Here is a 12,500-nt window from a genome sequence, read left to right as displayed (position 1 = left end):
ATCGGCCAAGTTCCAGCGCTTTCCTCGAGGAAGATTGCTTAATTATCTGCAGTGAAATGTGCCGGGGCATCCTGAGTGCTAACGGGATGCTAACGGGATGCTAACGGGATGCTAACGGGATGCTAACGGGATGCTAGTCCAGGGGCCCTGCTCTCTCCTTTTGGCGGGAAAAAGGCAGTAAGCAAACGACCGGTGCCTTTGTGGCGCGGGCGATAGGTCAGTCGCGGAAACAGCGAATGGGTGCGGTTTACAGCAGTGGCTGGAGATCTACCGTCCTGTAGGTTTACACTCCAACCCTAACTAAGCACACCTCATTCAGCAGCTAGAGATCTACCATCCTGTAGGTTTACGCTCCGGTCCTGACTAAGCACACCCCATTCAGCAGCTAGAGATCTACCGTCCTGTAGGTTTACACTCCAGTCCTGAATAAGCACTCTGCAGCTAGAGATCTACCGTCCTGTAGGTTTACACTCCAGTCCTGACTAAGCACTCTGCAGCTAGAGATCTACAGTCCTTTAGGTTTTCACTCCAGCCCTAACAAAGCCACACCTCATTCAACAGCTAGAGCTCTACAGTCCTGTAGGTTTACACTCCAGCCCTAACTAAGCACACCTCATTCAGCAGCTAGAGATCTACCATCCTGTAGGTTTACACTCCAGTCCTGACTAAGCACTCTGCAGCTAGAGATCTTTTCTGAGCTGGTAATTAGTTGAATCAGGTGTGCCAAATTAGGGTTGGAAACCAGCAGGATGGTTGCTCTCCACGGTTGGTAAAGACTGGTTTACATATTAAGACTGTACATGAATGTCAGAGGATGATTTTGCCACTTTTGTTCATAGCATGACGTGTTCTCTTAATACACTAATTTACTTCATAAGAAGCTTTGGTTTCAGCAAGAAAAGCAGAATAAGAAACTGTACAAAAACCCCCTGAAGAACAGACGGTGTTTCCTCGGATTAGGCAGATAATCACTTGTTAATTTTTCAGCAAGTTATTTTTCTTTGTTGTTTTTGAAAAATGGTGTTGTGTTGTCAGCTGGGAAAAAGGGGGATATGAAGCGTTTTTAAAAGTACCTCCGTACTTTGATGTTACCTTGTTTTTCACAACAACAACAAAAAAAAAAACGCTGAGCAGTGTGGCCATCTGGCGGGATGTCACCTTGCTGTGGTTTTAAGATGGCGGTAATGAGGCCTGGCGGGTTTGAGGCGCGTTTGAAGAGCCAACCTGAAATGGCCGCCGTCAGTCAGTCAGTCAGTCAATCTGTCTGTCCGTCAGTCTGTCTGTCTGTCTGTCCGTCAGTCAGTCTGTCTGTCTGTCTGTCTGTCCATCAGTCAGTCTGTCTGTCTGTCTGTCTGTCCATCAGTCAGTCTGTCTGTCTGTCTGTCTGTCTGTCTGTCTGTCTGTCTGTCAGTCAGTCAGTCAATCAGTCAGTCTGTCTGTCCGTCAGTCTGTCAGTCAGTCAATCAGTCAGTCTGTCTGTCTGTCGGTCGGTCAGTCAGTCTGTATGTCCGTCAGTCAGTCGGTCGGTCAGTCAGTCTGTCAGTCCGTCAGTCAGTCTGTCTGTCTGTCTGTCCGTCAATCAGTCAGTCTGACTCTCTGTCAGTCAGTCAGTCTGTCTGTCTGTCTGTAAGTCAGCCTGTCTGTCTCTCTGTCTGTCTGTCTGTCAGTCAGTCCATCAGTCAGTCTGTCTGGCAGTCAATCAGTCAGTCAGTCAGTCTGTCTGTCTGTCTGTCTGTTTGTCAGTCAGGAGTTTGTGCCACTGCCGCGGGGGTGTGTTGGGGGTGGGGAGGGATAAAAGTTAACATTTTGCCAGAATGTGTAGCGGTGGAAGCGGTTGGCGGCGTGAGGCTTTGGGGTTGAGGTTGATGGATGACGCCTGAACTCTATGAATTCTCTCTGATGCACACTGAGCACACTGCTGCTCTGCTCTGCTGCTCTGCTCTGCACACAACTGCACACTTCTTCCCTGTTTCCCAGAGCGAAATGTCCCTGCATTTCACACAGAGTAACTGCCATGGGCTTATTTACCAGGGATTATTTAGAGGGGATTTACGCCTGTTTATGCAGAATACTTTTTTCGTTTTGTTTTGTTTTTGTTTTTGGTTCTGATTTTAAATAAATTGAACTGTCTCCTGAGTTGGCGCCTGCTGGCGGTAAAGGTCTTGGCAGTGCACGGGTGACAGAGCGGCCGCCGTGGTGACGAGAGGCGTTTTGGCGGGAGGGGGGGGGGGGGGTAACAGGAGGGAGGAGCAGGGAGGAGCGGGGGGGGAGCAGGGGGAGTGGGGGGGGCAGGGTGAGTGAGGTGAGCGTGCAGAGAGCTCACCTGAGCCAGGACAGGAAGTCTGTCAGGCGGAAAAATGGAGGTGCCACCACATCACCCGTGAACGACTCCCCGCTGGGCTGAGCTCGTTCGGCCGGGGGGGGGGGGGGGGCACAAACCCACAGCGAGCCCTCAGCCTCCCCGCCTTACGGCTGGGGGTCATTCGTACACCTGCTGCCCCCGTCGGTTTTGGGGGGGGGGGGGGGGGGGGAGTGTGTGGCAGACTGCCAGTGTGAATTAATCATATGATCAACCCCCCCCCCCCCCCCCCCCCCCACCACCACAGCCACCGCTCCATTAACCGGTGACCGGACTGAAGACATCCCCTCTCCCCCTAGCACAGGGCTGTGCAGCCCTACCACACCTGATTCTACGTGTGAAGGCCTCGCCTGAACACCATGATTACTCAGTTAGGTAAATCAGATGTAGCTCTGGCCTGGAACAAAAACCTGCACCTACTGTACACCGGCGCTTGTCGGATAAGCCCGGACCTCGCTTGCCTGGGTGCGTGCAGTTTAGGAGAGCGTGTGGGTGACAGTGAGTGCTGCCTGTGTGCGGCTGGAGGGCGGGAGGGCGGGAGGGGCGGGAGGGGTGGGAGGGGTGGGGGAGGGCCGGGCGGGGTGCTGAGTGGTATTTATCTCCGGTCTGTTAAACCGCGAGCTTCGTGCGACGCTGCCGTTCGGTCAGCGCGGGGCTGTTGTCAGGGGCAACATCAGGCCCTGATGAACTGCTGAACACTGCTGAACACTGTCACACACTGACCCAGCACACCTATGCCCTGTCCTCTGGACTCCCAAATCCACATTTCTGCTTGCAAAAAAAATATATTCAAAAAGTATTTATACATGTATATATATGCAGTGAACTCCATGATGTTTGGGAGGAAGACATTTTTTTCTTGATTTGGCTCTGTGCTCTTTTAGTTTTGTAATCAAACAACTCACATGCGATTAAAGTACAGGTTCCCAGCTTGTATTAAATTGGGGGGGGGCCGAGCAATGTATAAAAAGTGCTGTTATTTCTACATGGTGAAACCAAAGCATATAAAGAATAGACTTTTTTTTTTAAACTGAGGATCTGTCCTTTAACCACGTGAATCTAAAATTGTGGATTACAGAGCCAAATCAAGAAAAAAATGTCTTTTTCCCGAACATTGTGGAGCTCACTATGTGTCCTGTCATCTGGACTCTCGAATGTCCTCATTTCTGCATTCAAAAAAAATTATATTCAAAATGACACATATATATATATAAATTGCAGTGTGCAGAACTTAATCAGATTAAGTTGATGGAATTACGCGCTGTCCTTATTTCCCCAGCAGATCCAAACCTCAGTGCGCAGTGCGGTTTAAAAGGGATTTCACCATCCAAACTCCCAACATGGGGAGAGCTGAAGGAGTTTTAAAGGCGTAGGTTTGCGTGGAAACGGCTTCTCCTTAATCATATCTTTCATTTTTTTAGGGAAAGACAGGACTGCCGTCTCATTTTGTAAGGGCTCTTCGAGGGGAAACGATATGTTTCACTTCTAACTTTAATAGAGGAGCAGTTTTTATTTTACAGTCTGTGAGAAATGTGTGCAGTAATATGTAATATCACTGGGAGATGATTTGGCACAAAGTTATGTAAATCATAAAGCAGGCAGCACTGGAAGTGGGTTCTTTTTCGAAAATATTTGACTTATTTACTTCTCCATCCATTTGTTTCCCTAGTTATTTATGTTTTGTTTGTAGAATAAAATCCAAATGCGTAATTGGTACGACCAAGTTCGAGAATGAGTTATGCATTAATATGATTCTCCATCTCTTTTGTAAGAGGAGTTATGAAGTGGTTGCATTTCTGTAAAAAAATATAAATCTTTATTAAATTGTGCAATCTACTTATATTGGGTGGATATTTTACTAATTATAATCAACTCTCTTGTGGTTTGGCATAATCTACATTTCACAGTATCAGTGATTTCAACATAATGTAATAAATCCAGTTATTATGATTTCCCTGCATTATGAAACTCACTATTATCTTTGACCTCAGGAGTGTGTAGGAGTCACACTGCATCTGTGTGCGTGTGTGTGTGTGCGTGCGTCCGTGTGTGTGTGTGTATCTGTGTGTGTGTGTGTGCGCATCTGTGTATGTGTGTGTGTGCGTCTGTGTATGTGTGTGTGTGTGTGTGTGTGTGTGTGTGTACATGTGTGTGTGTGTGTGTGCGTGTGTGTGCGTGTGTGTGTGTGTGTGTATGTGTGTGTGTGTGTGCATGTGTGTGCGTGTGTGTGTGTGTGTGTGCGTGTCTGTGTGTATGTATGTGTGCATGTGTGTGTGTGTGTGTGTTAATATATCATGATAGCATGTGAGCTCATTCAGTCGCCCTAGTTAAGGAAAGTGAATAATGTGACTATAAGACTTACTAGTGCAGTGAGCTGGTAGTCACAGTAACAGCAGTGTGTGGGCGGGGCTGGGAGTCAGGGTAACAGCAGTGTGGGCGGGGCTAAGAGTCATAGTAACAGTAGTGTGTGGGTGGGGCTGGGAGTCTCGGTAACAGCAGAGTGTGGGCGGGGCTGGGAGGCACGGTAACAGCGGTGTGTGGGCGGGGCTGAGCGGCACAATAACAGCAGTGTGTGGGCGGGGCTGGGAGGCACGATAACAGCAGTATGTGGGCGGGGCTGGGAGTCATGGTAACAGCAGTGTGTGGGCGGGGCTGGGAGGCACGGTAACAGCAGTGTGTGGGCGGGGCTAGGAGTCGTAGTAACAGCAGTGTGGGTGGGGCTGGGAGTCATGGTAACAGCAGTGTGTGGGCGGGCCTGGGAGTCACGGTAACAGCAGTGTGTGGGCGGGGCTGGGAGTCATGGTAACAGCGGTGTGTGGGCGGGGCTGGGTGTCATGGTAACAGCGGTATGTGGGCGGGACTGGCTGTGTTTGACTCGGCAGAGTTCCTGATGACTCCGCCCCCCTGCGTGACTGTGTTTATTTCTCTGCTGGCAGAGTCGCAGACCGGCCCCCTGGCCCTGAGGCCCCCTGGTGGGGGGTCTGCCCCCCCAGCCCTGAGCTGCGTCACGCCACATTACCGCACAGGAAGTGCACAGTCTGCGCGCAGCGGGGGGCGGAGCAGCTCCTCTGCCCCCTCACCCCGTCCAATCAGCATGCTTTATCAGCGTGAAATTCATTCTGCTCGAGCGTGGCACACACGCAAGCCGTGCCGCGGAAAAACCAGCGTGCATTTCACCCGCGGAACCAGACCGCAGAGCTACAGATACACTACAGCAAGACTGCAGATAAACTACAGCAGAACTACAGATGAACTACAGATAAACTACAGCAAGACTGCACCAAAACTACAGATAAACTGCAGCAAGACTGCAGCAAAACTACAGATAAACTACAGCAAGACTGCACCAAAACTACAGATAAACTACAGCAAAACTGCAGCAAAACTACAGATAAACTGCAGATAAACTACAGATAAACTACAGCAAAACTACAGATAAACTACAGCAAGACTGCAGATAAACTACAGATAAACTACAGCAAAACTGCAGGAAGACTACAGCAAAGCTGCAAAAATACAACTTTTCTCCAAGAAGAACTTTGAGTTTCTCTCATTTTTCTTTATCTCTCTGAGGTTTTTATGCTTTGTCGTGAAGGATTTTGTTTTCAGAAAATTTGTCAGCATACACATTTCAGGTCGACGTCTATTATTATTTTTATGCGAGGGGGGGTAGATTTGTCCTTTTAGGGTAAAATTCTGCAGAATTTTGGGCATTCTTTGCTAAGCTGGATGTTAGAGAGGATTTGCTGATTACTTCTTTTATGGCTTGCTCATGAAATTTATTTTTTCTTAACCCAAATACTTGCATAAATTTCCAATAGTGTGTGTGATGCATCTGTTTTCATAGGGAAGGTCGTGTTTTTATTTTTAACTGTAGTCAGTCTCTGTCTCTGCACTTTTTGGCCCCCGCCTGAGAGGGCTGTGGGGCCACGACACCTACCTTTCATCTGCAGGTGCACAGATCAAAGAGAGGGAGGGGGGAGGAGGGGGAAGGAGGAAGGAGGGGGAGGGAGGGAGCAGAGAGGGGGGAGGGAGGGAGAGGTAGAGAGGGGAGGGGAAGACTGGGAGAGTGATAGAGGGGGAGAGAATGATAGAGAGAGGGTAGAGAGAGAGAGAGAGAGAGTAGAGAGAAGAAGGGAAAAAGTGAGAGAAAGAGGGAGGAAAAGAAAAAGAGAGAGAGGGACAGGGATAGTGGTCTGGGGAGGTTATAAGAGACACACCAGCCTGTCAGGCAGAGGGGTCTACAGTCTGCTGTAGCACACTGAAAACACACCGGCCAGCCAGAGGGGTCTACAGTCTGCTGTAGCACACTGAAAACACACCGGCCAGTCAGAGGGGTCTACAGTCTGCTGTAGTGCACTGAAAACACACCGGCCAGCCAGAGGGGTCTACAGTCTGCTGTAGCACACTGAAAACACACCGGCCAGTCAGAGGGGTCTACAGTCTGCTGTAGCACACTGAAAACACACCGGCCAGCCAGAGGGGTCTACAGTCTGCTTTAGTGCACTGAAAACACACCGGCCAGCCAGCCAGAGGGGTCTACAGTCTGCTGTAGCACACTGAAAACACACCAGCCAGCTAGCCAGAGGGGTCTACAGTCTGCTGTAGTGCACTGAAAACACACCGGCCAGTCAGAGGGGTCTACAGTCTGCTTTAGCACACTGAAGACACACCGGCCAGCCAGAGGGGTCTACAGTCTGCTGTAGCACACTGAAAACACACCGGTCCGCCAGAGGGGTCTACAGTCTGCTGTAGCACACTGAAAACACACCAGTCAGCCAGAGGGGTCTACAGTCTGCTTTAGCACACTGAATACACACCGGCCCGCCCGCCCCGCGCAGATTTATGATGATGAGAGCAGATTATTAATGTGTGTACTCTAACTGCCCAGGCCTCCCTGACCTTGCGCTTCTGAGTGCGTTTCTACTCTATTAAGCACCGAGCCTCCGCCCTCCGCTCTCATAAACTGCTCCTGCCATCTCTGCTTTCATGAACCATGTCCCTGTCGCTTTTTTTATTCGCTTCTTCGCTGATTGAAATATATTGTTCTAGTTTTTCTCCATTACGGATCCCAGGGCTTGGAACTGGGCGGGCTGTCGCTGCCTGCCCGCATCGTGTGCGTCACTGTTACTGTCGCTGCTCTTTTCTAAAAACCCGGGCCTACTTCCAAGACCAGAAGTGCAATAAACATATGTATCAGTAATTCAGCGATACGTCACGTAGTGAATGGAACGTGAAGAAGAATGGTGCTTTTTTTTTTTTTTTTTTAAAAGGTGGATTTTTATATTAGGCCATTTCTAACAAAACAACAAGCAAGTATGAGGAGAAGTTGTGTGTTTGGGTTGTTTGGAAGGCGTCGGAGCGCGCTGAAGGAGTTTACTTTGCCGTGCGGTGCAGCGTGGTGAGGTTAAACATACCAGCGCCCGTCAGAACACCGAGCGCCCTTCCCCAGCGCGGACGCTGCAGGGTCCGGGGTTATTCTTACGCAGCCGGAGCGTTTGTGTTACTGCCGCGTTTCTAAAAGGGCTTACTTAATTTGCGAGGTTTCCGCCGTTATTTATCTTCTGACCCCACAGCTGCGGTGATTCTTAATTTTTTTTGTTTGTTTTTTTTGTTTGTTTTTTTTTTGTTTTTTTTTTTCGGAAACGGCAGAGCTTGGCGACACGCTCGCGCTTCACTACGGTTCACCTGAGTTCTCCCTCGCGCTTTACACCAGCGGAATACATCACCGGCACTCTGGAGAGAGAGAGAGAGAGAGAGAAAAAGAGATTTTGAAATGAAAAGATGACACTGTTTTTCTACAGAACTGTGCTGAGGAGAGAGAGAGGGTGTGCGGAGGGGGATCTGTGCGGTTGTCGGGGGAGCGGTATTGATCCTGAAAGACGAGCATGCGGTTTCAATGGAGGAGGCGGAATTTGGGCAGATCTCTCTCTCTCCGTCTCTCCGTCTCTCCGTCTCTGCGCAGAGAACGGGGGGCTTGTTTCTGTGAGGATTTCGGGGTGTCTGTGCGCTGCTCGCGCCTCGGGGCGACGAGCGACGGGACGATGGCGTACACGGAGAGCCCCCCCGCCCCGTTCGATGGGAAAATGTCTTTTTTATCGCGCATCGAAAAAGACGTGCCACCTGAAGTCTAGATTTGAGCACAAGGCCGAGCGCCGAAATGTTATGTAAATGCTGGAAGAATATATTCATGAATTTACATTTTGCATTTACATGTATTTGCTTAGCAGATGCTCTAACCCAGAGCGAAACCCTTACAGATTATATATGGAAATTAATGCACAGCTAAATTCATAATTTATGTCACTAAATATGAAGGTGTGATACTTCATATGGGCCAATGAAGGCCGTGTTGGGGTGCGGGGGGGGGGTGGGGGGGGCGAGGACGTCTGAGGGGGCGGGGCTTGAGTTTGGGAATGTGTGAGTGGGTGGGGCATGTGTGTGCAATGTGCTAGAGGGCGGGGCATATGTGTGGAAGGTGCTAGAGGGCGGGGCATATGTGTGGAAGGTGCTAGAGGGCGGGGCATATGAGTGGAAGGTGCTAGAGGGCGGGGCTTATGAGTGGAATGTGCTAGAGGGCGGGGCATATGAGTGGAATGTGCTAGAGGGCGGGGCTTGTGGACACTGAGTTTGATTAATGAGTGTTGACCCTGAAGCAGAGACAGTTGTGAGCTCGGAGCAGAACAGATGGTGCTAATTTAACTGCCATCTAACCTCAGATAATGGAGCTGTCCTCCCCACTTCACAGAATAAACAACATTTTTCATCAGAAAAACTCCTGCCTGGGTAACAGCCCACTTAAATGCAAAAGAGAACTTTTTGTCAAGTTGCATTTTTTGCAATGTTTTTTTTCTTTCTTTTTTCTGGATTTGTCTTCTGCATGTTTCCCTGGTACGTGCTGCGAAACGCAGGCACAGACCACCTGTTTCCCACAATGCCCCCCTCTCTCTCTCTGCTCCTCCCCCCAGGTGTGGCGGAGGTGATCGTGCTGGTGGGGGGGCGGCAGGTGATGGGGCTGAGCCAGCGCCCCCTGACAGCCGTCACCTGCTTCAACCCCCAGAGCAGCAAGTGGTACCCGCTGGCCAGCCTGCCCTTCTACGACCGCGAGTTCTTCAGCGCGGTCTCCGCCGGCGACAACATCTACCTGTCAGGTACGCGCGCCTCGCCGTGGAAACGGGTGCTTCCCGCTGTGCCGCCGGCGGCGACACTCTGGGTCTCTCTGGGCCGAGCGCCGCAGAGCGGCCAGCCCTGTCACTACAGGGGGCGGAGACTGCCTGGACATGACCAACGGGCCTGTGTGCTCCCTGGCCAATCAGATCTCTCGCTGCCCAGTCAGACCTCTCCTTGCCCAATCAGATCACTCCCTGCCCAATAAGGCCTCTCTCTGCCCAGTCAGATCTCTCGCTGCCCAGTCAGACCTCTCCTTGCCCAATCAGATCACTCCCTGCCCAATAAGGCCTCTCTCTGCCCAATCAGATCTCTCGCTGCCCATTCAGACCTCTCCTTGCCCAATCAGATCACTCCCTGCCCAATGAGGTCGCTGGCTGCTGACAGGGGTTCAAACAGCCCCCTGAGCAAACCGAAAAGACAGCCTCGCCGAGAGGGCTGAACTTTCACCCCGCCCCTCTGCCGTTGCCAGGGGATACGGGGCCCTCAGATTGAATGGCGTTTAATTGTGGCGCTTGGGTGTTAATTGCGATGCGGCTGATTTGAGAAGTGAAATACTGCTGAAGTGTCTGGACCCCGGCTTTCTCCCAGAATGCATCAGTGGAGCTGGGGGGCCGGTGTTCTGAGGAGGTCAGCTGGGGGGGTCAGATTATCTGCGGCTGCGACTTAATGAGTGGCTGAGTGTGAGAGGAGTGTTCACCACGGAGTTACTGCCCCTCTGTAACTGCCCCTCTGAGTTACTGCCCTTCTTGCCTCTGGGTGGGCTGTAGTGGTTTTAGCATCTCTCTCTCTCTCTCCCCCCCCCTCTCTCTCTCCCTCACTCTCTCTCTCTCTCTCTCCCACGACACTCTCTCTCTCTAGCTCACACACCTCTCTCTCTCTCTCTCTCTCTCTCTCTCTCCCTCCCTCCCTCCCCCCCCTCTCTCTCTCTCTCTCTCCCTCTCTCTCAGGGGGGATGGAGGCGGGGGTCACAGTGGCCGATGTCTGGTGTTACATGTCTCTTCTGGATAACTGGAACCTGGTGTCGCGCATGACCATCCCCCGCTGCCGTCACAACAGCCTGGTGCATGATGGGAAGCTCTACACCATCGGGGGTCTGGGCGTGTCCGGCAACCTCGACCACGTGGAGCGGTGAGCGGCCTCGTCCGAGCCTTCTCTCTCTCTTTCTCTCTCTCTCTGTCTCTCACACTCACTCTTTCTTTCCTCTGTTTTGCTTTTTCTCTTTCCTCTTCTCTTTCCTTCTCAATTTCACTTTTCTTCTCCCTCCCTCTCTCCGCCCCCCCCACCCCACTCTCCCGTGCCTGTTGCCATGAGAAATATGGCGGTTCGGTGTGGCTCGCAAATTGTTCTATTCCCTGAATTGCAGTTGGCGCGGGCGAGATTAGACGGGGGCAATCAGGAGAGCATTATGGAACGCATTAAATCCCGTTGCCGTGGCGCCTGATTACAGCCGCTAATGCGCCGTACCGCCGTTCTCCGCGGCCGCGCGGGCCCACTAAAGCAAACCTCATCATCTCATATTCTACACCCCGCGCCCGTGTTGTGTAATCACAGCGGCGCCGCCGCAGGCTAATGCTATCAGCACTGTAACACCCCCCTGCCACCAGGGGGCAGCGTACGCCTGTAAACACTGGCTTTCGCCACACTCTGGAACCACAGCAGAGGAAGTCGGCCCCAGCCGCTGGGGGGTCTCTGGTATTAATTACAGGCTGTAGAATTTGACTATGCTTTTGGTGGATTTGGCCGAAGTTTTTTGTCAGTTGATCTCCGATCTCCAATCACCTTTGAGAGGCCAGATAGGGGATTGTGGCAAAACTTCCCAGATCCCAGATGGGAGGTGCTGCTCTACAGTTGGATCTGTTACACATTATTTTTTTGAACTAATTAAATGGACTTGTGATAGGATGTGCAGCCAGCGAGGGGTCTCTCTGTAGGTTAAATATATTTGTGATGTCACAAAACTGTGCTCTTCTGTGTCCGTTTCCAACTCGGATTTCCGGGAAGTACGGAAAAGCTCTCCGTCTACAGCGAGAGAAAGTGAAAAAGGCCCTCAGGTGACAAGTTCTGCACCAAAATAAATCTGCGTAGTGAAAGTCATCCTTCCAAGAGGTGTTAACCATTAACAAAACACGTTTTTGAGTGGAGGGGGTCTTTAACTGTAGATTAGGGTAAAATTTGAAAACATTTGCAACTTTTCTGAGAATCAACGTTTCAACAAAACGTGTCGCAAACAAAAATGTGCAGCCACGTGGAAGAACAATTTTGTTCTGAATGTTATGGATGTTTTTATAGATTTCTCTCGTAAGACTGTGAGTGCTTCCCTAGGATTTTGCAGGAGTCTTACAGGGCTACTGCTTTTGAAAATAATTATTTGATCTTGGTCTGTTGTGCCCTTGAGTTTGGATGCCCGCATTCATAATGTGCCTCGTACTTTTAGGAATTAATTTGCAGCCCAAAACACCTATGAATAAAACAGTAGCGCACGGCTATCAGAGAGCCTGTAATGTGGAGCTGTGGAGCAGGAATCCTTCACAACGCCAGTCAGTCAGAATGATTGCGTTGCTAAGGGAGCCATTTACGCTGTCATTGCTGTCAGTTAAAATGGCCTTGAAAAATGTGTGTGTGTGTGTGTGTGTGGAGTGTGTGTGTATATGTGTGTGTGTGTGTATGGAGTGTGTGTGTGTGTGTTGTGTGTGAGCGTGCATGTGTATGGAGTGTGTGTGTATGTGCGTATGGAGTTTGTGTGTGTGTATGTATGTAGTGTGTGTGTGTGTATATGGAGTGCATGTGTATGTCTATGTACGTGTGTGCACATGTGTGTTTGTGTGTGTGTCTGTGCTTGTGTTCTTGTGGTGTGTGTGTGTGTGCGCGCGTGTGTGTGTGTGCGCGCATGTGTGTGTGTATAAATAAGTATGTGTCTTTATACTCAGTAGTCTTCATAGCCCAGGTCAGGAGTGAGAGTGATGGATGGTCT

At 50.5% G+C, this 12,500-nt stretch overlaps 1 protein-coding gene across 2 annotated transcripts in view; it reads left to right on the top strand.

Moving 5' to 3' along the window:
• LOC118229961 (kelch-like protein 29) overlaps positions 1–12,500 on the top strand; it is a 167,399-nt gene that overhangs the window by 134,908 nt on the left and 19,991 nt on the right. For both annotated transcript variants that reach the window (XM_035422571.1, XM_035422572.1), the window contains exons 9-10: positions 9,328–9,510; positions 10,477–10,657. In XM_035422571.1, the coding sequence (XP_035278462.1) occupies positions 9,328–9,510; positions 10,477–10,657 (364 nt within the window). The remainder of the gene's footprint in view (positions 1–9,327; positions 9,511–10,476; positions 10,658–12,500) is intronic.

The sequence above is a fragment of the Anguilla anguilla genome, chromosome 6 (genome assembly GCF_013347855.1).
Source record: "Anguilla anguilla isolate fAngAng1 chromosome 6, fAngAng1.pri, whole genome shotgun sequence".
Classification (NCBI taxonomy): domain Eukaryota; kingdom Metazoa; phylum Chordata; class Actinopteri; order Anguilliformes; family Anguillidae; genus Anguilla; species Anguilla anguilla.
Note: the sequence above shows the minus strand (reverse complement) of the source record. Positions and strands in the feature narration are given on the sequence as shown.